This window comes from Tursiops truncatus, chromosome 12 (assembly GCF_011762595.2).
Source record: "Tursiops truncatus isolate mTurTru1 chromosome 12, mTurTru1.mat.Y, whole genome shotgun sequence".
NCBI lineage: Eukaryota > Metazoa > Chordata > Mammalia > Artiodactyla > Delphinidae > Tursiops > Tursiops truncatus.
In genome coordinates this window covers 40,166,779-40,191,644 of record NC_047045.1, presented here as the reverse complement: position 1 = coordinate 40,191,644, position 24,866 = coordinate 40,166,779, and the positions used below count along the sequence as shown (strand labels likewise).

The following is a 24,866-nucleotide window of genomic DNA, read 5'->3' as shown; positions in this document are numbered from 1 at the left end:
GGACCTTTTCATTTCAGAAAAGCCGAAGAAGAGACATTGAGAATAGAAGAAGAAAATCAAAAGCTATTGGAAGCTATGCATGCGAAAGCAAAAGGCAAACATAAGATTATATGATTAATAATATGCCATTTGATTTTGTATTGTGACTGCCAACAGCTGCAGTACTTCCAGTGAATTATAGACAGGGTGACCTTATTTCCCAATTTGCCCATGAGAGTCTAGGTTCATACCCAGGTTCCTGAAGTATTTGTTTGACCCCCCTCTCATTCCCATAGTGTTCCAATTTGGATAATAAATTATATGGTCACAGCAGTACTGGATTCATAGGAAAAGGAATCCTGACACAGATACCTACTCATCCACCCTGTAAGAGGGGTACACAGTAGGACAGCATGTGCAGCGTGTCTTCAAAGGGTTGCGCTTGTCACAGGTGACATGGCTGTTGGAATTACTTCTATTAAAAGGATCCTGTAGGAGTTGAGAAAACAGCTAAACTCTTACTATACCCATTGTCTTTATACTTAAACTTCCATCTCCATTATAGAAGAACTTACTCTAAAAATTTCTTTTAAGACTGGAGTTTTAAACCTGGGGATAAAATTCAGAGGTCTGTGAATTTGAATGGGGAAATAATTATACTTTATTTTTTACTAACCCTTAACTGAAATTTTGTATTTTACTCACCTAATAATTAATATAGGCTACAAACCACAATAGTATTAGCAGCACCTTGACTTTGTCACCAATAGAAACAAAGATATTTTCATATCTCATTCCAGTTTTAGATGTCTTGTTTATGTGTGTCACTATTCCAAAATTATGGTAGTTATTCAACCAGTTGCTAGTTCTTGTTACTTAATGCATTAGCAAAGATGCACACATTTCCTATACCACAAAAAATTTTTTGATATCTTGATAGCTGTATTCAGTATAATTGGCTTCTTATTTTATTTTATGAGATTGAAAGCATTAGTCTAAGAAGGAATCCGTAAGTTTCACCAGACTGACAAAGCCGTCCGTAGCTCAGAAGAGTGAAGAAAGTCTGTTTCAGTGTTCCATTGCTGTGCAGCCAGCCACCCCCAAACTGTAAAACAACCACTATCTTTATTCTGCACAAAATTCTGTGGGTCAGGACTTCTGGCCGAGCTTCTCTCTGCTCCCGGAGGACCTTGGTTCTGGCTTTGAGTGTTCACCTTGGAAGGGGCTCCACCAGCCCCTGTCAAGCCTTCAGATTGACCTCTGCAACTCTAATTGACATATTCACTGTGACTAAGCCACTCCCAAATTCCTGACCCCAGTAATTGCGAGGGCAATATGTGATTATTGTTATTTTAACCACTAATTTTGGGGGTAATTTATTATGAACCAATGGATAACTAATACAACATATACATGAAGCAATAGATAACTAATACAATATACACTTAATCAAAAATCACAGATAGTACAAGGATCTTAGAACACTTTTCAGTTCATTCCTGACTCACATGGAACACAGATTATCCAGTAGGGTTCTAGAAAAGTTTTCAAACTTTTTACATTTTTCAGCATCATTATATAAATTCGTTTTATATATACACTTTATAATGTACCTAATGTGGATAAGAACACAACTTACAGATAACCAAATATATGCGTGTTGGAGGTATATGATAAGTTTTTTTTTTTACTATAAGAGATACTCAGCTAAAAGACATTTTGAGTTTCTGGAGTAGAGTATATATAACTTCATCTCTCACCCTAGTAGAATTCAGCAAATGATGCTACCTCCTTGTGATCCTACATATAACACAAAAGATTCACCACATTCCAACTCACATACTTGGAAGCCACATGCTTGGCAATCCTGGTCAGACTTCAAGTTATAAGGACACTTCAGGATGCTTTTTTCTTTGTGCTTAATCACCCCAATTTAGATTAAAAATCCAGGTGCCAGAGGTATCTCATAGCCCTAGAATGTGATTCTTGGAAGGTACTCACTGGGCAGGGGGCAGGGGAGGGAATAATTCCCACAAGAGTCCAGAAAACAAGCTCATTTAGTTTTTCATATCTTTACATAGAAAATACCTTGTTTCAGTCAATTTAAAAAATATATTAAAGAAAACTGAAGAGTCAATTTAAAAAATATATTAAAGGGAATTGAAGAGATGGGTTTTCTCGCACCACCATTTACCCCATCTTCTTCCTCAAAGACTTCTATGCATTTATTTCTTATAGGTGTCATCAGCAACTATGTAAAACTTGGAGTTATGTTTTTTAAATTTTAGCATACTGATCAACATACTCTATTATAATTTGTAACTAGCTGTAAGAAAATATATAGTCTAGGCTAGTGCTGCCCAGTAAAAATAAAATGCAAGCCACATACATAACTTTAAATTTTCTAGTAGTCACATGAAAAGGAAAAAGAAACAAGTGAAATTAATTACAATCATCCCTCGGTATCCATGAGGAATTGGTCCCAGGACCTCCACGGATACCAAAGGCCATGAATGCTCAAGTCCCATATATAAAATGGCATAGTATGTGCATGTAACCTAAACGCATCATCCCGTATACTTTAAATCATCTCTAGATAACTTATAATAACTAATAAAATGTAAATGCTATGTAAATTGTTGCCAGCATGCAGCAAATTCAAGTTTTGCTTTTTGGAACTTTCTAAAAAATTTTTTCAAATATTTTCAATTCGTGGTTGGTCGAATCCACAGATAACAGAACCTGAAGATTCAGAGAGCCAACTGTATATTTTATTTAATACACTATATCCAAATTATTATTTTAACATGTAATCAATGTAAAAATTATTGATATATTTTTACATTCAACTTTTCATACAAAGTCTCTGAAGTCCATTGTGTATTTTATACTTACAGCACATCTCAGTTTGGACTAGCCACATTTCAAGTGCTCAATGAGCACATGTGGCTCCTGACTACATATCAGACAGTGCAGGTATAGCCATTCCCTTTTAAATGGACATTTGGGCTGTTTCCTGTCTTTTACTGTTATAATATTTGGGAATGCTACATGCATTTCCCCATTTTGAATGAATCCTTAGGCCGGTGCTCCCATAGCACTCTGAGCATATTACTATCATCCTTTACTACTGCATTTTAATAGATACAATATGTAGAGACTGTATCTATCTTTCTCATTAAGCCTCATGCTCCAGGGGTCATTCCCAATTAAATATTTGCTGACTTAATCTAAATAATTTATTTCTTCTCATTTTTTATAGAAGCAGAAGAAACTGAGGCTGACGAGGAGATTGAAGGTGAGGAGTCTGAACTTCACGAAGGGTCTGAGGCCCCTGAGGTAGCCGAGGAGACCAGGGCGTCCTCACCTGAGGAGGCTGAAGCTTTCGAGGTCCCTGAAACAGAACATGAATCAGGTTAGACTTCATTAAGGATCGTATCCTTAACTCCACTCTTGTCCATTGGCATGTATGTGTGTGCATGTGTGTATATATGTGTTTATATGGTATAAAATGGAAGCAGGCTGGGAATGGAGAGATGTGCCCCCAGAGTGCAGTCGGTTAGTCCAAATCACATGGCCGGAAGTGTGGTAAGAAAGCTGAGTCTGCTCTGCCCGGGGGGTTGACACTCAGAAGCAGGGCCTGCTATATAATTTGTGGGGCACAGTGTTCAAAAAAGTAGGGGAAAAGAGCCACTAAAAGTACGAAAATATAAAGCTCTTTCTTTTCCTCCATGGTCTCTCTTTTAACTTGTCATAGTACTTTTTGTTTGCTATTTAATGTCATTCTAAGTAAAGAAAAATTAAAATTTTAAGTTATTAGCCTGAATTTTACCGTTCATCTTTATGTTGCCCAATGCCACTTTTAAAAGCAAACGTTAAGAGCACTTAACTCATATGCAGAATCGTTGAAACTACACAATTTGTATTTTACAGCTTGTACATGCATATGTATTTTATTCTTACCAGAATACTAAGTCAGTTTCATACACAAAACTAACTCAGCTTCTTATTTCATTTCCTAATATGCATATATTCTAGCAATGCCCTCTACTTTTAGCTTCCCAATGATTAAGGAAAGGGAAGCCTGAAAGGAAAAGGAGCTCTGGGTTGCCCTATCTTTTCCTTTCTTTCTGTGTCATCATTTTCAGTCTAGCCGAAATGATCTAGCTTGTGAGATTAGTTTCTAATTCAATACTGACTGTGCTCGGAAGCATTTTATGAGCCCCACATCATTTCAGTTTAGCTAATACAGGAAAATAACATGAGTAAGAAGAGATGTGATGAGGTTCCATGGTCATTCATGTCTCTTTGAATGCCATCACCTTCATTCTGCATCTGGAGCAAGTTCTAGTTCAAAGGGAGACCATGGTCTCTCAAGGGCTGTCAGCATCCTCCCCACCCCAAGCCACTAAGTCACACTTACTCCCACATATCGTGGGTCCCCTAGAATTCTATGCTCATGATAGAGCATCAGGAACACTCATGAGAATGAGATGGCAAAGAATGGCAGGCGGAGATCGTGCATATCTCTGCTCACACACCTGCCCTGTTGTCCCATTGGAGTCTCTTTGGATTTTGCTTACAAAACTCAATTCAAAGATAAAATTATTAAAAATTTCAAAATGACAACCAAAGTGCATTAAACTAAGTATGAGACCATTCTGGGCGAGAGATCTAGAGCAACTGCACAGCTCATACACCCATGAAGCCAGCCCTCCTCAGAGGTCCAGTTTGGTGGGTCGGGGCAGGGCAAGAAGGAATCTTACAGATTTCCAACGAAAGTCACTCTCAGGGCTGGAGAGTGGGCTTAAGCAGCAAGATAGGGTACCTCACTGTGGTGGAAGCGGGGCTCATAAAATGCTTCCGAGCACAATTAATATTGAATTAGAAATTACTCTTACAAACTAAAGTTTTTCAGATACCTGCAGCTAGATGCCAGCCCTGGAGCAATTAAGGGATGAAAACCTGCTGTTAGCTGATAAAAGAACCAGGACTAAGGGGAATTTTTACAATGAGAAAGCTCAAATTTAACATAGATCGTTTTTACTACAGGGATTGGCATTAGGTTTATGGGACAGTAAGTATAAAATCAGAACCTTGTGCCAGACAGAAGAGCTAACAGGATGAAATACCCAATTTCCTTTTTAAGAATCCCACACCTTTATTGACTTCAACTCTCACCCAGAAACTTCATTATTTTCTTGAGTGCTTAACCAATTAGTCTGACAACAATCTTCCCACCCACCTACCTTTTACAAGGAAACAGACCATAAAATATCAAAAGAAATAAAAGAAACTGACATCCATTAAATATGACACAAATGTCCATTAAATGTTTCCAGATTTCCAATATCCCCAATGTTTCACAGTTGGTATTTAATAATGTAACAGATCTAGGGGACAATTTAATGTCATTGCCTTTTATCTCATTATTTCCCCCAGGCAACCTAAATTGGATGTTCTAAAGCCAGTAGCCTACTCCATTCAGGGTCAGTTCTAGCCAGCTCTATAGACATGACTGGGCTTCTCCAGAAGCAATTAGTGTCTGTGAAATCGTGGGTCTGTTTTGTCCCTGTTAAACCATATTCTGTTTCACAGAAGGGCTTGCATCTGGTTTAACTAGTGATTACTTCTTCCATCCAAGGGTCCTTTTTCACAAAGTCTTCTCCTGTAAATTGCTTAAGTAGGCAATTTGTTTTTCACTTAAAACTGCCTTTTCTAGCCATCAAAAGACAAATACCATATAATTCTACTTATATGAGATACTTAAAAGTAGTCAAAATCATAAAGACAGACAGTATAATGGTGGTTGCCAGGGGCTGGGAGGAGGAGAGAATGGGGACTTATTGTTTAATGAGTATAGAGTTTTTGGTTTTACAAGATGAAAACAGTTATGAGGATGGATGGTGGTGTTGGTTGCACACCACGTGAATGTATTTAACACCACTGAACTGTACACTTAAAGATGGTTAAGATGGTAAATTTTATGTTATGTGTATTTTACCAAAATAAAAAAGAGAAAGGAAAAAATACTATCCTGTCTAACATAATAAATCCATTACTTTTGGAATTTTTTTTTACTTTATCCAGAGTTCCCTGTGGTAGGCTGATGGTGGCTGCCAAAGGTGTGTCCACATCCTAATTCCTGGAACCCGTAGATGTTACCTTATTTGGAAGAAAGGTCTTTGCAGATGTAACTAAATTAAGAATCTTCTTTTAAAATATTTATTTATTTAGCTGTGCAGGGTCTTAGTTGCAGCACGTGGGATCTTCATTGTAACATGCAGGCTTTTTAGTTGCAGCATGTGGGATCCTTTAGTTGCGGCATCCAGGCTCTTAATTGCGGCACGTGGGATCTAGTTTCCTGACCAGGGATCGAACCTGGGCCCACTGCATTGGGAGTGCAGAGTCTTAACCACTGGACCACCAGGGAAGTCCCTAAATTAAGAACTTTTGTTTTGTTTTGTTTTAATGAGGCTTTGAAAGCCCTAAGGGATCTTTCTTTTTTTTCTTTTAGTATTTATTTATTTGTTTGTTTGTTTGGCTGCATAGGGTCTTAGTTGTGACACGTGGGATCTTTGTTGCGGTGCACAGGCTCTTTGTTGTGGCACACGGGCTTCTCGCTAGTTGTGGCGCATGGACTCTAGAGCGCACAGGCTCAGTAGTTGCGGCGCATGGGCTTAGTTGCCCTGCAGCATGTGGGATCTTAGTTCCCCAACCAGAGATCAAACCCACGTCCCCTGTATTGGAAGGTGGATTCTTAACCACTGGACCACCAGGGAAGTTCCTAAGAATCCTGGTATGGGGAGATTATGTGGGATTATCCAGGTGGGCTGTAAATGCCATCATAAATGTCCTTATAAGAGAGAGCCAGAGGGAGATTAGCCTCTCACACAGAGGAGAAGGCAATTGGAAGATGGAAGCAGACATTGGGTGATGCAGACTCCAGCCAAGAGATGACAGTACCCAGGAGAAGGTCAAAGAGGCAAAAAGGATTCTCCTCCAGAACCTCCGGAGGTAGCAGAGCCTTGCCAACACCTTGATTTCTGACTTCTGGCCTCCAGAACTGTGAGCGAATACATTTCTGTTGTTTCAAGCCACCAAGTTTGTGATAATTTGTTTTGGCAGCTACAGGAAACTAACACATACCCAAAGCAGGCTTTTTATATCTCCTGCTTGGGAACACATCTTTTCCTTTGAAGTTTGGCTTCTGTCTTGGGCCACAAGATAATCATTATCTCTGTCAAATAAGATTACTGAAGTCTCATTTCAATCCTGTCGTCACTCTAGCCTTAGAATGGAATGACACATATATTGCTTAGAATCGACACTTTAAAGGGCAATCACCTATGCATTCCGAGGCTGCTTAATAACTTTTCTCATTCCCAATTTGCTTTCTTTATGTACTGGTTAGGTATAGGCCAATTACATGCAAGAACATGAGCTTAGAGTAACCATTGGCTCAAATCACAGTGCTTCATTCCAAGCACTTCATGGACATGTAATAGAGTCAGCTAGTAATAAACATCGGGAAATTCATCCATTCCTTCAACAAGTATTTATTGAAGTCCTTCTAAGTGCCATGCAAAGCAACGGACACTGCCCTAGGTAGTACAGACTCAGCAGTGACCGAGACAGTCAAGAGCCCTACCCTCAAGGAGCCATCATTCTATGGGGTGAAGAACAAGAATAAACAAGTAAATAACTAGGATAATTTCTGATTGTGTTAAGAGCCATGAAGAAAAATCTATGAAGACACTAAACCAGTACCTGGGATATAGTAGGAACTCAGTAAGTGTTTGTTCAATGAATGAGCAAGGTAGAGACCCCGGGGGTGGTTTGGAAGATGCAACACTAAACATTATGGTCAAGGAAGAGTGTCACCTGAGATGATATTTGAGGCCAGACAAAAGCGCTGAAAGGACCTGGGCAAAGATCCCTCCACTGCCAAGGCTCAGAGGTGGGCACAGCTTCACATGGTCAAGGAAGAAATTGAATGTGGTTGGAGCATGGTGAGCAAGAGGGAGGTGGGAGGTGAAACTGGAGAGCAAAGCAGAGGCCGGAGGCTTATGGAGATGGGAGTTTTCTCTAAGTGCAAGTGGTCAATCTGATCTCATGGACATTTTAAAAATTTCACATTGGCTGCTATATGACAAGTTATAGAGTTATCCTGCACCTCAAGTTCTTCATTTGTAAAACAGGACTAGGAAGATTTACCTAGCAGAGTTTTTATATGGATAAGAACATTTCTTCAAAGCACCCAGCAGAGAGTCTGCCTCATAGTTGATGCTTTAACATCATCATTACCAGACTAGAACTTAGAGATGTTTTCCTCATCTGCCTTATGTTCTGAAAAGACCAGAGCTCAGGATTCCTAATTCAAATTAAGTGAAACTGAATCTTAGCACTCTCAAAATCAATAGTTACATTCCCTCCCCGAATATCAGAAGGAAAGGAACCAGCATTTGGGGCTTAAACCAATCAGGATAAATTCCTGGAGCTGGAGAGAGGGTCCTACTCCCTCAGCCATGTGGGGAAGGGTAAACACTGGAACAAAAGCACAGGTCTGCCAGGAAGGAAGAAGAGGAACACAGAGGCTGGGTGAATTACCACCAGTGTCTGTCACAGGGTGTGTGGTATAAAGTCTCTCCATCTCTCCCTTGCTAAATCTTCACTAAATTCCACATTGCTCTCCAGTGCTTGTTTTCAAGCAGACTATTGGGAAATATATCAGTTTCCTAGGATAGCTTTAACAAGCTACCATAAACTTGGTGGCTTAAAACAACAGAAGTTTACTCTCTCACAGTTCTGGAGGCTAGAAGTCTAAAATCAAGGTGTTGGCAGAGCCATGCTCCCTCTGAAATGTCCAGGAAAGAATCCTTCCTTGCTTCTTCCTAGCTTCTGGTTACTCCAGCAGTCCTTGGTGTTCCTTGGTTTGTAGCTGTACCACTCCAGTCTCTGCCTTCATCTTCACATGGCCTTTTTTTTCTCTCTCTCTCTCTCTGTGTGTGTGTGTGTGTGTGTGTGTGTGTGTGTGTGTGTGTGTGTGTGTGTGTGTGTGTCTGTTTCTGTGTGTCTTCTCCTCTTACCAGAACACCAGTCATTGGATTTAGGGCCCACCCTAAATCTGGGATGATTTCATCTCAAGATCCTTAACTAATTACTTCTGCAAAGACCCTGTATCCAATTCATGTCACATTCACAGGTACCAGGGGTCAGGATGTGAACATATATTTGTGGGGGGCACAATTGAATCCATCACAAGAAGTGTAATTCAAGGAAAAGGAACAGGGGACAGCAGACACCTAGGGTATATAAAGAGCAATGCTCATAATGACAACTGCAGGGATAGTGTGTCCCTAAGACCAGTGGTTCCTTAACGGCCATCCAAAAACCAATGCCATGGTCTGATCAGGTTTTCTCCAGTCAAATGCATCTCTCTCAAATAAAGCCTGACCTCACCATGTTGAGTTGTCAGGACCAGGCTGGGCAGCCTGGAGTGAGCAACCACTGAACATTTTGCAAATCGCTTCCTGCCACCCCATTATCCAGAAACCTGACCAGATTTAAGTAGCAAACAATTCAAAGTTTAAATTCTGGAGCACAGACGTTCAGTGTTGTTGATTAAGGGTTGATCATGTGCTTCGACTATCAAGTAACTAAGTGGTAGGGTTGACTTTTTAAATTAAGAAGCAGAGCTGCTGACCTTGCTTAAGAGGAAGACTATTCCATCTGTATCCATTGCGACTGCATTTGTCTACAAGTAACAGAAATGCCAAAACACTGTATTAAATAAGGGACATGTCTCATCCCTGAGTCCAGGGTTTTTCTTGTTTTTGTTTTTTTGGCTGCGTTGGGTCTTCGTTGCTGCACGCGGGCTTTCTCAAGTTGCAGCGAGTGGGGGCTACTCTTGTTTGCAGTGCGTGGGCTTCTCATTGCTGTGGCTTCTCTTGTTGCGGAGCACAGGCTCTAGACACACGGGCTTCAGTAGTTTTGGCACGTGGACTCAGTAGCTGTAGCTTGCGGGCCCTAGAGCACAGGCTCAGTAGTTGTGGCGCACGGGCTTAGTTGCTCCACGGCATGTGGGGTCTTCCCGGACCAGGGCTCGAACCCTTGTCCCCTGCATTGGCAGGTGGATTCTTAAGCACTGCGCCACCAGAGAAGTCCCCAGGGTTGGTTTGATAGTGTAAAGATGTCATCAAACATCTTCTGTCCTCCTGTCTCCATACCACAGTCTTTGGCTCAAAATGTTTTTCTTCAGTTATTGTTTCAGATTCCTTTCTCAGGATCACGTTTTATTATTTTTTTAGTTAGATAGTTATTGCTTTTCAACCACATTAATCTTCTTCTTGATAGTTTTCATTTCATTGTCCTTTTTCTCTGTATTTTTTGGAGAGTTGTTATCCTCCACATCACTGACTTATTTTCTGCTCCTTATTGCCTCTCTCCTGATGCGTATTTCAATTCTGCTATTGCATTTTAGATTTTCTTGCATTGTGTTCTTATTTCAACTAGCTTTCTTGTATTTCTGCCTTTATCTTAGGTTGGTCTCTCCTTTTGCCTCATGGCTCCTATTTCACAGACTCTGTTGTCCTCCTGTGCTTTTTGAGTGTACGAAGTACGTATCTTCTAAAATTTAGTTTATTTTGCTTTATATGAGAAATCTTCTTCAAAAGCAAGCTCTTCATCTGAATCTGTGAATCAATACTCTCTTTCCTTCATTATAGCATATTTTCATAGGCCTTGTTGTTGCTGTTTTGTTTTGTTGTTGTTGTTGACTTCTCCCTGAATGGAGCAGGTAGAGTAGGGTAACCAACAGGAAGGATAGGTAGAGTATTTATAAGAACCACCCCCACTCCCCCCAACAAACGCACAACACGCATATACTCCTTTCACTTAAACTTCCTGCCAGGCACTCTCAGATATAGACCTGAAGGTCAGCTCAATGTGCACAAACCTGATTCAATTTATGATATTTAGTATCATCTTCTATGGCTTTTCTAGGCTGAAGCTGGATCTTCTTCATCTCCAACTATTGCATTCTCTGATTAAGCCAGAGAAGCTAAGACAGTTTAGAATTTTCTGTATATTCTTGGTGTTCTTCTTCTCTTTGTCAGGGTTATGTTTTTCTTTAGGTAATTGAACACCTTACAATTAAATATGCTGCCACCAGGCCAGCCCTAGGCTTGTCCCCTTCTACTCCCTGTTCTCCTGAGTATTAAACGTTACAGATTCTGTAGAAAGAGGACCCAACTATTACTTTAGCTAACTTAAAAGACAGCTTCCACGGTATTACAGAATGGCTACATATATATTTAAAACATTTGTGTGTGTGTGGTCTACACAAAACTTGTGTCTCAGAACTAGGAGAGACTATATGGGCTGAGAAGAAAGATTATTAGTCCTTCCTTCCCTGAAACTAGCTATGCTAGATCTGTATATGGATCATGTCTTATATCATCCAGGAAAGCAGTTGTTGATCTACATCTCCAGCAGTGGTATTAGTTGAGACGCTCCTCAGTTTCACCACACCAACACCCACAGCTGAGACTTTGGCATATCATCGCCCTTTATTGCCACTTTATGATCCTTTGGTATATCTTTACGGGTATCTCAAGAAATTAAAAGAACTATCAGGCACTGCAAGTTTGATGCCATGTGAACAGGAGTTTGAATGATATTTAACAACAGTCATCAGTCAAAATTGTATGTACCAATTGTTATTCTGGTCAACGTCCTTTTGTGTACTTAAGAATATTCTTCATTTTCTGCCTTATTCTATTGTGTATTTTTATGCCTTGCTGAAACCAAGCAGTGTGCTCGTGTGCCCGCGGCACAGGAAGCCAAACTCGGACAGCGGGTGTTTGCAGCAAAGTAAGGGCTTATTGCAGGGCGCCAAGCAAGGGAGTGGGAGATGAATCTCAGATCTACTCCATCTTGGTCTTTGAGTTGGGGGCTTTTAAAGGGGAAGAACAAAGAAGCTGTAGTTAATTGTCATCTTGTGACATTTCTTAATCGTAGTTTCAGGGGTCAGGATGCCTACTGTTTATGAGCCTCTGCTCTGGGGGTGCATGATCAGGGGTCTTGCCCTGGAGAAACAACCTGAGTTTGTACATTAATGATGTTATCTGACTTTGGTTGATTAGTGTTCAGTTAGCACAGGATTGAGGTCAGAGGGGACAAGAAAAGGAATAAAGTTTTGAATAGGGAGGTTAACCATAAACTAGGCAGGGGAACTCAGTTTTAGGGGGACTCAGTTTCAATACTTTACCTAACAAGAACCGTATTATCAATTAGATATAGTATACACAATTTAAACTATGTTTTGAAATTTTCTTTGTGCCAAGAACTTCATAAAGGAATGTTTTAAAATTCAAACACTATTAGATTTTTTTTTTTAAGTGTCTGAGCCTACCGAGGATACTACAGTTGGAACAGAAATTCCAAAAGGATCCAAAGAGGGACTAGAAACTAAAGAATTATCTGAAACAGGTTAGATTATCAAATAAAAGTAATTAGTGCATAAAAGTGCTTTTCATATTCTCTTACAATTTTAGGCATAGTACCAACTTCCTACTTGTTTCTTTCTATGTCAGTCGTATGCCAGTTGATGTGTGTTATATTTATTTATCTAACTTATTATATTAAAAGTGTATCTAGCCAACTTATAACAGTTTTTCATCAAATTTTATGTTATACATTTTATTAACAGTTAAAGTTGCCATATGAAATTGATATTAATTATCCAAATAATTTGGATTTTATTTATAATTCATCTACAGCCAATACAAGGAATAAAGTATAATTGAAATATGAATATATAAATGTATATTATTGCTTAGAACACTAAGTTTATTTCTTTCAAATTTTTTAAATAAATTTATTTATTTAATATATTTTTATTTTTGGCTGCGTTGGGTCTTCATTGCTGCGCGTGGGCTTTCTCTAGTTGCGGTGAGCAGGGGCTACTCTTTGTTGTGGTGAGCAGGCTTCTCACTGCAGTGGCTTCTCTCATTGCAGAGCACGGGCTCTAGGCACGCGGGTTTCAGTAGTTGTGGCATGAGGGCTCAGTAGTTGTGGCGCATGGCCTCTAGAGCACAGGCTCAGTAGTTGTGGTGCACGGGCTTAGTTGCTCCACAGCATGTGGGATCTTCCCGGACCAGGGCTCGAACCCATGTCCCCTGCGTTGGCAGGTGGGTTCTTAACCTCTGTGCCACCAGGGAAGCCCCAAATGTTTTTAAAGTATTATAAAGTATAAGTTATTTTGGCAATATGACTAAAGATATAATGCCTGAAGGCTCTTTTTTCTTTCCTTTAACTTTTACTCAAAAGTTGTACTACCTGAGTTTCCAGAAGACGCTTATCCTGATGTTCCTGAAATGGAGCCAATTAAAGAGAGTGTCAGATCTTTCTACTACGCCTGGAGGCGGATGGAAACAGCAATCAGTGACTCTGTTACTCAAGTTTTAAACTTGGAGATTGCTGACAAAACTCCAGAGGAACTACTTCAAAAAGTCGTTGAGGCCATGGAAAGTAAGGGCTGTCTGTAATCATAACATTTATTGTCATGAGCAGGTAATATTATTAAAAGTACTGTGAAAGTTTAAAGCCTGTGGTTTGTGAAGCAAAACAGTCAGTATAACCAGGGATGATATTTAAAATATTTAACAACTGTCATAGTGCAGGCACCCACCAATCAGAACAGCCATGAGGCACAAACAGCACTGGCTAAACTGGCCAGTTGTCACTTAAAGAATTTGTGAAGGCCTGTTTGCATACACATTTAAGCTAAGAGACCAGTCCCTATAATTAATTTTCCTAATCTTTGGCTACTGTAATATGCTAATAGGCTTTTATCCTAAAAATACCTTCCCAACTATTTCTTCTTTTTTCTACAGAACCTTTCCACTATGCTGGCTGGGAGTTAACTGTGGACGATTATGATGAAGAAACAGAAGACTATCAGGCTGAGGCCGAAGGTGATGAGGAGCTAGAAGAGGAGGAGGAGGAAGAGGTAGGAGTCTTGGTTCCTGCCCCTCACCGTGGTCACATCACTGAAAGCGCACATATCCAGAGTGGTAATGGGCACTTTTAGACTCCAAGAAAACAAGCAGCAATCTTCAATTTTATAAACATTTTCAACACATTTTGCCTCCAACCAGCTTCATTTGACCTCTGAAATGCCAGGGCTACTTAGGCAGTATATTACGCCCATGAAAAAAGAATTCTTTAAATTTTTTCCCCTGGAAACGTCTATAGGTATTAGAGACAGAAATATTTTATAAACTTAACAAAAGTGGACGTCCATTGACAGGGGAGTGGATAAAGAAGATGTGGTACATATATACAATGGAATATTACTCAGCCATAAAAAGGAATGGAATTGGGTCATTTGTAGAGACGTGGATGGACCTAGAGTCTGTCATACAGAGTGAAGTTAAGTCAGAAAGAGAAAAGCAAATATCGTATAATAATGCATATATGTGGAATCTAGAAATGTGGTACAGATGATTTTATTTGCAAAGCACAAATGGAGACACAGACTTACAGAGCAAATGTATGGATACCAAGGGGGAAAGGGGTGGGGTGGGAGGAATTGGGAGGCTGGGATTGACACACATACATTCCTGATACTATGTATAAAATAGACAACTGATGGGAACATACTGTATAGCACAGGGAACTCTACCTAATGCACTGTGGTAACCTAGAAGGGAGGGGATATCTGTATGTGTATGGCTGATTCATTTTGTTGTGCAGTGGAGGCTAACACAACATTGTAAAGCAACCATACTCCAATAAAAATTAATAACAAAAAAGATTTAACAGACGTGGGTGTTTTATACAAAGCACAGCAATGGCATCTTTGAGGGGCTACGGGCATGATAACAATGAGTGGTTTGCTCAAATGGGAACAGCTCATTTTAGGCCCCAATCTTCTCCCTTGGCACCACAATTTTGGTCACTCTTCTCAACTGATAGCCTCCCAGTTCGGGCATCTATCAATAATAAAATAGGAGGTGATTCTTTTAATTCCGGTCTTTATCAATAAAACGGGTAGATAAACACTCAGTTGTAATTAACTTGCTGTTGCTTAACTTAAACCCAAATATGTATGTGTCAAACAACAAATGTTACACAATATGATTCTGCTAACAGCTTTCGGTACTTTATCCTAAGGAACTGCTGAGACCTTCAGTCAGGGTGGCTAAAGGATGTGCGTTTTGTCCCACTAATATTCAGATTCTCTCCTCTCAGTCATCCTTCTTCTGCCGTTCTTCTGTGCCCTCCTCTGGTCTGCAAGAACACGGTGTCTTTCTTGTATCTGCAGACAGTTCTCAAGCTGTCTGTAATATTCAAAACTTAAATTTTTAAGTATGGTCTTCATTGATAATATAGTGTCTTTTCCTCACTTCCACTGTTCCTAATTTACCATAACACAGATCAGTTTTACCTGCAGGATTAGTTTCCAAAGGCTTCCATAGCAGAGTACCACAGAGACGTCCCTGGCGGTCCAGTGGTTAAGACCCCATGCTTCCCCTACAGGGGGCATGGGTTCAATTATTCCTGGTTGGGGAACTAAGATCCCACATGCTGCGTGGCATGGCCAAAAAAAAAAAAGAAAAGAAAAGCACCACAAACTCGAAGACTTAAAACAACAGAAATTTATCCTCTCACGGTTCTTGAGACCGGAACTCTGAAATCAAGGTGTTGGTAGGTAGGACCATGCTCCCTCCAAAGGCTCCCGGGAGAACCCTTCCTTGCCTGTTCCAGCTTCTGGTGGCTCCAGATAATCCTTGGCTTGTGGCTGCCTCTGTGCTGGCTTCAGCCTCTGCCTCAGTCTGCACTTGGCCTCTCTTCCGTGTCTTCTCTTATAAGGACACTTGTCACTGGATTTAGGGACCACCTGGATAATGAACAGTGATATGTCATCTTGAGATCCTTAATTACATCTGCGAAGATGTTTTTTCCAAATAAGGCAGACATGGCTGCCAGCATTCTGGGAGAACATCCTTAGAAATTTTGATCTAGGAAGAAAGACAACACTCTGTCTTTACATCCACCTGGAAAAATCACAAGAAAGAATTTCACTTCTCCCAGCTCAGTCAGTTGCCCCTATTAATCATAGTAACTAGAGGACTTTGTATATGATTGAGCGAACCTCAATCACATGCACTCAGTGGCTATAAGGTGAGGAGTTACTCTGACTGTCTGGTCCATTTGAGAACCTTGGAATGTGGAAGAAGTGGTTCTCCATGAGAAGAGGGAGAAGGGTCATGTTACTTGAAAAGGGAAAGAAAGGTGCTATATAGACAAAAGCAAAAAACTGTACACTAACTCATGATAAAAATTCTGGGAAGGTATGTACTCAAATGTTAACAGTCATTCCAGGAAAGATGGAGTAAAAGGGATTGGATTTACCCTCCTGCCTGAAACAACTGAAAAATAGGATAAATACATGAAACAGTTTTCAAGACATTGACATGAGACAGTGAAGCACAGTGATCCCAGAAAGGTGGGAAATAAATGAAGTGCACCCTACGATTTCCCCATCTTCCTGTCTGTAAGGCCATGTACCTTGTCCAGGCTGTGGTACAGGGAGGAGGGACCCAGACAGAGCCAGGGAGACTCGTTGATTGGAGGATTGGAGGAGATAGAGCAGAGAACCCCTGGAGACCAAAGCAGCTAGAAGGGAAGGGACCAGAGATGAGAGAACTGTACACAGAGAGAGCTCTGGACACCTGCAGAGCAGCCCCTTCAAGTATTCAACAGAGCACTGATCAGCTTCGCATGTAAGGAAACTACTCAGGGCCCTGGGAAGTACCAAAGATTAGTGGGACCAGTACTTGGATCTCACACAGAGCCAGAAATAATGCCTATTCCCACCAACTAGACTGGAAAAACCTCATAATTCACAGGGCATTGGGTAGTATATTAAAAAGAGTCTAGTCTTAGGAACGGGGAATAATTAGACCTGGAATAGCACACACAGAAAAATAAAAACAAATAAAAGATCTACTGATACAGACACCAACCTGGATGCATCTCAAAACAATTATGCTAAGAGAAAAAGCCAGACCAAAAAAGAATACATAGTATGTGATTCCACCTACATAAAATTCTAGAAAATGCAGACTAATTATAGTGATAGAAAAGAGAGCGGTTGTTGTCTGGGGATGGAGCAGATAGGAGGCAAATAGGGACAAGAGGGACGGATTACAAAGAGGCAGGAGCAAACTATGCAGTTGACAAATCTGTTTATTATCTTGACTGTGGTGATGGTTTCATGGATCAAACATATGTCAAAACTTATCAAATTATAAACTAAGTATGTAAGTGTTTTAATGTCGGTTATACCTCAGTCAGGCTGTTGAATGTGTGGTTATCTCTGAGTGATGGACTCACAAGTAATAATATAGATAAATACTTATCTGTATTGTCTGATTTTTTAACATTCGAGATGCAGTGTTTTTACAATAGGAAAGATCAACAACAAAGATATTTCGCTTTTGCCACACAAATAGAAAAAGAAACAACAGTTCTAAGGTTGCTTCAGAGATCAGAAATTGCATCAAGGTGTGTCCAGGTGTTTGTCTTTCCTTATCAGTTCTGCCTGCACTTGGCGTGTGTTTAAATCTGAGGTTATTTCTTTCTCTACTTGTGGCAAATTAATTCTTGCCTCTCCTCCATCTCTTCCATTTTTTCCTTCCATAATACTTAATATCAGTTAGGTCTCTTGGATCTATCCTCCAAATATTTTATCTTTTCCCCAAATTTTCCATCTCTTACTTTTTTGTTCTTACATTTGTAGAGTTTGTTCAAATATGTGTAGACTTGTCTTACACTCAGCCTTCTAATTTAAGACATTCATTGGGGTCTCTAGAGTGGAGTATTAGTTTCCTATTCCTGCTGTACCAAATTGCTACAAAGTTGGTGGCTTAAAATAAGCAAATTATTGTACAATTCTCACAGTCAGTATTTTGAAATGAATCTTAGAGGGCTAAAATCAGTGTTGGCTATGTTCCTTCCTCTAGAGGAGAAGCCTTTCCCTATCTTTCCCAGTTTCTGGAGGTCATCTGCATTCTTTGATTCATGGCCTCTTCCCTATCTTCAAAACTCATCACTTCAACCTCTACTGTCCATCATCTCATCTCCTTCTGCCTTTGACCTTCTTGCATCCTTCTTATAAAGACCCTGTGATTACATTTGGACCCACCTGCATGATCCTCCCATCTCAATATCCTTAACTTAATCACGCACATACGATAACATAGTCACAGGTTCTGGGGATCTTTGGGGGCCAGATTCCACCACAAGTGCTCACTCTCTTCCTCAGCTCATTTACATATTTTATTGGTGCTCATGAACTCTTTCTAGTGTTTACATGAATCTCTGTAAATGTCTCCATCATTTTTCTACTCTGAGATTGGGTTTCTTTCCTGCCTGTGTTGCAGAGTTTTGTGGTCTGTTTGATCTGACTAATCTTGCAGTGTGTGCCAGGCTTCCTGAGAAGGATGGTTGTTTTGTTTCTTTTTTTTTTTTCTTTTTTTTGGCTCAGTGGAGTTCAGGACTGTTGCTGGAGTGCTTTAGGTGACAACATTCTCAAAAATTATGAAAGGCAAAGTGACTTTTCTCCCCATCGGTCAGGAGCATAGCAGCAGATAGGTCACCTATTTTGTTGCTGAGGCCTGAGACAAGCTCAGCTACCTGGATTCCTCATACTTACCCAGATGCAGGGTCAGGGAGGACTCCTCCCGCCCATACAGCTCCTTCTTGGTCTCTTGCAGGCCACAGAGACCACAAACACTCCTGGGTGGTAGTTGTTGATGCTAACATTCCCCCAGGAAATCCACAGATTTCTACAGGCAAAATTCCTCCGAAGACTTGGCATCTTAATGCTCTTGTCCGTCTGTTGTTTGTCTCCAGGTACTTGTCCCCCTCATAGCGGTAAAGAGTGTTGTACAGTTGTCTCCCCTCATGTCCATGGTTACCAGCCACCTGCCCCAGCAGCTATTTACCACTGAGGAGGTGGCAGAGAAGGGAAGAGAGAGTCTGTAGATCACCATCTTCCCAGAATCCCTTGCTCCAAAAAGACCCCCCAACCTTGTCACCCACCACTCATCTACCTCACATTTTTTTAAACTGAAATTCAAATATAACTGGGGAGCCTTCATTTTCATTTGCTAAGTCTGGCAACCTTACTTTAGGTGCATTTATTGAAAAACAAGAAAGACTGGAGAAATTAAGCATCCAACTCAAGAACCTAGGAAAAAGCATAACAAAATAAACCAAAAGAAAGTAGAAAGGAGATTAAAGGCAAAAGTTAATGAAATAGGAAAACAAAACCAAATAAAACCAGTAGGCCTAACTTCAAAAACAATGAAGAGTTGGTTCACTGACAAGAGCAATAAAATAGACAAACTTCTGGCAATGAGGTAAAAAGAAGGAGCAGTAGATAACATTTGAGATAGAAAGGGGTATATAATCAGATTTTAAAAGATGGTTGTTTTAAATTACAACTTTAATGTTTAAGTCAAAATGAAAAGCGTTTTCAAAATACGAATTACTAAAATTTGCTTAGGGTGAAAGATAAAAGCTGAACAAACAAAAAAATTGTAGGGAGTTATAGGACAGTTCTTGTTGATTAGATAAGTCCTATGTTATTTAAATCTTCCACATCATAGAAAAACATCAGTACTTTCCAGCTCATTTTGAACCTTGCATAACTCTGACACAAAAATTGAACAAGAATGACACAAGAAAAATAGAGATTAGTCTTATTTTTTCTCCTTTACATGAAGTTGTTTATTATATCTTGCTTGGGGGGTGGGGGAAGAGGTGTGTTGTAGAATAATCATGTAAAGTATTATTTCATTGGTATTTTTAAAAATAATGTATTTGTGTCTAAATTTGTGTCTATTTTTGTATATAGATGTGTAGGATAAACTTAGAAAAAGAGGTCTGGAAGGGTACACATAAAACTACTGAGTGTCAATATAGTATTGTAAGGAAGAAGGTGAGAGGAAATGTTCACTCTATGCATTGTGATAAGTTTTGAATGTTTTTACAGCAAGCATGTATTGTACAACACAGAAAATTATTTTTTAAATGTACTTTGCTTTAAATAAATTGCAAGAGTCCTTAAGGGACTTTACACACAGTTTCTTCATCTATCACAAATAAAATATATTACACATTTCCAATTGAACAAAATAAAATAGTTCCAAATTATTTGATATATAGCCACTGAGTAGGAAACGAAGCAAATCCTGAGGCATCTCCCATTTCATTTTCAAAGGGTAAGAAGTTGCGACCCTGACTCAGCTTTTACTTCTTGGAAATAATTTTATTTTAGAAACTGACCTCACAGTGACCCTGCACCAGCACATTATGGGGGTTTTTATTACACATTTGTCTGTAGAGGGCTGGGGATGCCTTCATTCTCAGTGCTGCTTCATTTTCTTTATAAAATAAAGACGCTTGGGATGTGAACTCAGGTGGATATGAGAACCTGATTTTTTGATTAATTTAAATAGTGTAAGAACTGGTCTTTTGTGGATTGTTTTAAATGGATATTGTTACGGATTAAATACTATTCAAGTTGCATTTTTTATAATTCCCTCTTTAGTAGTACATGAATAATACATTAATAGTGTTCTCCAAACTTTGAATAATATTTCTAGAATGAAGATAGAATTAGAGAGAAGAGAAGGCATTTGGGAGATACAAAGCACTTTTGTCCAGTGGCTCTCAAAGAAAATTTCATCCTACAACCAGGCAGCACAGAAGAAGCAGCTAAATATCGAGAAAAGATCTACTACTTTTCAAGTCCTGAGGCTAAAGAAAAGTTTTTGGAGCAACCTGAGGAGTATGTGGCTCATGATGAACCATTAAAGGTGAAAACAATATTCGCATCCTGACAATCGCTCCTGCGTACTTTTTTAGGGACTTATTACCAACCTCCACCATTTTACTCAGTAGTGAAGTCCCCAGTCTAATATAATGGTATGGAAATATCTAGGTTCCAAGAACAACTTTTTGGAATATAACATAATCTAATTATCTATTTGGATTTCTTCAGTAATGCCTGTGTCAGACCAACACATGGTATCTTTTTAGCTGAAGTAGAAAGTCACAGCTGAATTTACTGTGTGTAAATGTATTGGATTTATTTTATTGCCTAATCATTTTGACATACCATTTTAACATCTAATTTCTTGTTAGACATTTTTTCACAGTAATTTTTATAGTGTGAGTTTGCCATTGTGGATATGAAATAGTACTTAGGAAATCTTTGGGCATATGATCCTTCGTTTCTCTTAATTATCTTATTAGTATAATTCCTTAGAATGGGACTACAAGATCAAAATATATAAATCACAATATACTGTCATAACTTTCAGTAACGTTAATGCCTTGTTAAACAGAACTTATAAAACACAATTTAAACTCTTCTGGATAATTTGGGCCATTTTCATGGACCTAAATCGTCCCATAGGGATGACTGAAGTATGCCGATGGTTGTGCCCTGGCCCTGCTGGTGATGGGAGTCACTTAGGAATGTGGCCTTTTGTCTTCTTTTGGTGTTTTGTTTTCCTCTTAGTCTGTTTCACTACTTGCCATCTATTGACTTGTTTTACTCGTAACCCTGTGGACAAAAGCCTGAAATCTTAATGGTGAGTCCACACTTTTTCTGCAAATTGTCATGGATCTACATCCCTTCACTTCCTACCTACTTATCCACTCTGCATTCCACACAGCTCTGTCTGCCAGAGGTTTAGCCTGTGGATGAGTGAGGTGTCACTTCAGCAATTTCATCACTGAGGGATTTAAAATGGGATTCAAAAGTATGGTGTGAGACTGCACCTACATAATTTCATACCACTCTATTTTCACTATTCACCATTCTCTTTTTCATGATTTTTCTCAAGTGATTCATCAACTGACTTAAATCTTATCACATGACCAGTTCTTTTTTTATTGACATACAATATTATATCAGTTTCAGGTGTACAACATAGTGGTTTTACATTTACGTATATTGTGAAATGATCACCAAGTTAAGTCTAGTAACCATCTGTTACCATATAAAGTTATTACAATATTGTTTACTATATTCCCTATGCTGTACAGCCAACCTGGACATATTTATTTTATAGCTGAAAGTTTGTACCTTTTAATCCCCTTCACCTATTTTGCCCATCTCCCTACCCACCTTCCCCTCTGGCAACCACCAGTTTGTTCTGTATGTCTATGAGTCTGTTTCTGTTTTGTTATGTTTGTTTGTTTTGATTTTTAGATTCCACATATAAGTGAAATCATACAGCATTTGTCTGTCTCTGCCTGACTTATTTCACTTAGCATAATACCATCTAGGTCCATCAGTGTTGTCACAAATGGCAGGATTTCATTCTTTTTTATGGCTGAGTAATATTCCATTATGTGTGCATGTGTGTACCACATCTTTTTTAAACCATTCATGTATCGATGGACACTTAGGTTGCTTCCATATTTTGTTTACTGCAAATAAACGCTGCAAAGAAATGCATAGTGGTACATATATATTTTCTAATTAGTGTTTTCATTTCCTTCGTATAAATACCCAGAAGTGGAATTGCTGAATCACAAGAAAGTTCTATTTTTAGTTTTTTGAGGAACCTCCATGCTGTTTTCCATAGTGGCTATACCAATTTACATTCCCACCAACAGTGCACATCCTTGCCAACACTTGTTTCCTGTCTTTTTGGCAATAGCCATTCTGACGAGTGTGAGGTGATATCTCACTGTTGTCTTGATTTCCATTTCCTTGATGATTAGTGATGTTGAGCATCTTTTAATGTCATGCCCAATTCTTTAACTAATGATGGAATCAGTTCCACTGGAAGCACATAAACTGAGAGGGATGAAGGGTGGTCTCCTGGGGGGAATCCAGATGTGGTTAACAGAAGAAGAGTGAATAAATGCTGGGTGGCAAAGTCAACGGATATTTACATCATGTCTTCCTCTTGCTTTTGTGGGTTTTTCAAACCCTTGTTTTGCTGAAACACATTTTCAACTAACTTTCTTCATATCTGAAAATGTCATCATTTGGTTCTCATATATGTTTAACAATTAGTATGGACGTAGAGTTTAGGTTGAAAACCATTCCTTTTTAGAATATTAAAGGTATTGCTTTATTGTGAGGTAGCATCCAGTGTCACTAGGCTGATTTTAATTTCTTTGTAAGTCAGCTTCATTTTTTAAATATTTGAAAGCTTTTAAGAGCTTCTTTTCATTATCTTGTGTTCTTAAAATTGTCCAGAATCTTTTTTATTCATTGCACTGGACACATGGTACATGTTTAATCTGAAGTCATGTGTTTTTCATGCTAGGGAATCTTAGAATTTCACAGTACTACTGAACTTTTTACTTCAGCAGTCACATTTTTAATCTCTAAGATCTCTTTCTTTTCTCTGATATTTCTGTTTTCAGATATTCTTTTGTGGACTTGCTATCTTCTTAAATCTCTTAAGTTTCTTTCTTTTTTTTTTAAATTTCCCTATTCCTCAAGATACCTGACTCGTCTTTCCCCTGTATTTCTCTGGTATACTTGCACCTTTAAACTCTTCTCTGAACCTTTCCTTCACAAGGACAGAAGGTGATGAGACTGTGCTCCTTGCTTCCCTCTGCTACTCGAAATCCGTTACTGCCAGCCCCTTGGAGGCTTATTCCATCCAGATATATCACCATCTCCCACTCCTCCTTGCCGTCACCTACCAATATCATGGTCATTTCCCCACATTCACAAAAGATTTCCCTGCTCCTCCATCCCAACTCTCACTGTTGTTCTTGACAATTTAAGCATCAGTGGACAATCCATACATCTGGATCTCTGTGGGTTCTCTGGTTTTGGGGCTTCCCTATCTCCAATACAGAGATTACAGGAGTTAATGAAGGGACCCCTAGTGTTCCAGTATCAATGGGCTTTTTGTCTGGTAGAGAGGTTTTGTTGTTGTTTTTATCGTGCTAAGAAAGTGCCTTTCCATTCTTCCTTAATTAAAACTTTTTTAAAGGAACAAAATTAATTTAATTTTATTAAATGCCTTTTGGCACTTGATATCAAGATTCTCTATGGTTGTTGATGATCCCTGAGGACCATGGTTGACGCAATGAATCATGTTAATTGGTATCCTAATGCTGAAACATCCTTGAGTTTGTGAAGTGATAATTCAGTCTTAGGGAGGGCAGTTAATAATAAGCCTTACGTTTTCTAAATTCTCAAAGCTTCCTTTTCTTCACTCTCCTTCTATCCTACAACCCCCTGACCCACCCCCTGTGGCAGGCTCCTCCATTAAGAATATGCCTTTTGGGCCCCCATGGCTCTGGCAAAACTGTATGTGGAAGACAGTTGGCAGAAGAATTGGGCATTTTTCATATCCAGTTTGAAGAATTTCTTCAAGAAAAATTAATGCTTAAAACTGAGAAGAAAGTTGGACCTGAATCTGAGGACGATTCTGAGGATGAACAATTAGCAAAACAAGAACTTGAAGAGCTTGCAATTCAGGCCAATGTTACAATTGAGGAAGAAAATACAAAGAAGCTGGTAGGAATATTAATACTCTCCTTGCAGATAACTGTGCTTACTGGTGTTACTTTGGGGGAGAAGAATATAAGCTGATTCACTTTGTTATACAGCAGAAACTAACACACCATTGTAAAGCAATTATACTCCAATTAAGATGTTAAAAAAAAAGAAACAAACTCTATAAAGTTTCTAAGAAGAAAAAAATAGCCCATAAAAATCATTTAAGAGTCATCCTCCCCATATGTTTAATACAGATCTTACTGCTCATCTAGAATATAAAATACTGAGTTTTACATGACTCCAATAAAAAACAGAAAAGCTT

General features: G+C 39.2%; 1 protein-coding gene and 1 non-coding gene across 2 annotated transcripts in view; one reads left to right on the top strand and one right to left on the bottom strand.

Annotated features, from left to right (window-relative positions):
• AK9 (adenylate kinase 9) overlaps positions 1–24,866 on the top strand; it is a 125,413-nt gene that overhangs the window by 59,862 nt on the left and 40,685 nt on the right. The window contains exons 18-24 of the mRNA XM_019929566.3: positions 18–94; positions 3,242–3,394; positions 12,382–12,471; positions 13,312–13,512; positions 13,878–13,993; positions 20,664–20,876; positions 24,302–24,562. Of these exons, the coding sequence (XP_019785125.2) occupies positions 18–94; positions 3,242–3,394; positions 12,382–12,471; positions 13,312–13,512; positions 13,878–13,993; positions 20,664–20,876; positions 24,302–24,562 (1,111 nt within the window). The remainder of the gene's footprint in view (positions 1–17; positions 95–3,241; positions 3,395–12,381; positions 12,472–13,311; positions 13,513–13,877; positions 13,994–20,663; positions 20,877–24,301; positions 24,563–24,866) is intronic.
• Positions 6,340–6,412, bottom strand: TRNAG-CCC (transfer RNA glycine (anticodon CCC)). Its single transcript has one exon. It is a non-coding gene; the product is annotated as a tRNA-Gly (tRNA).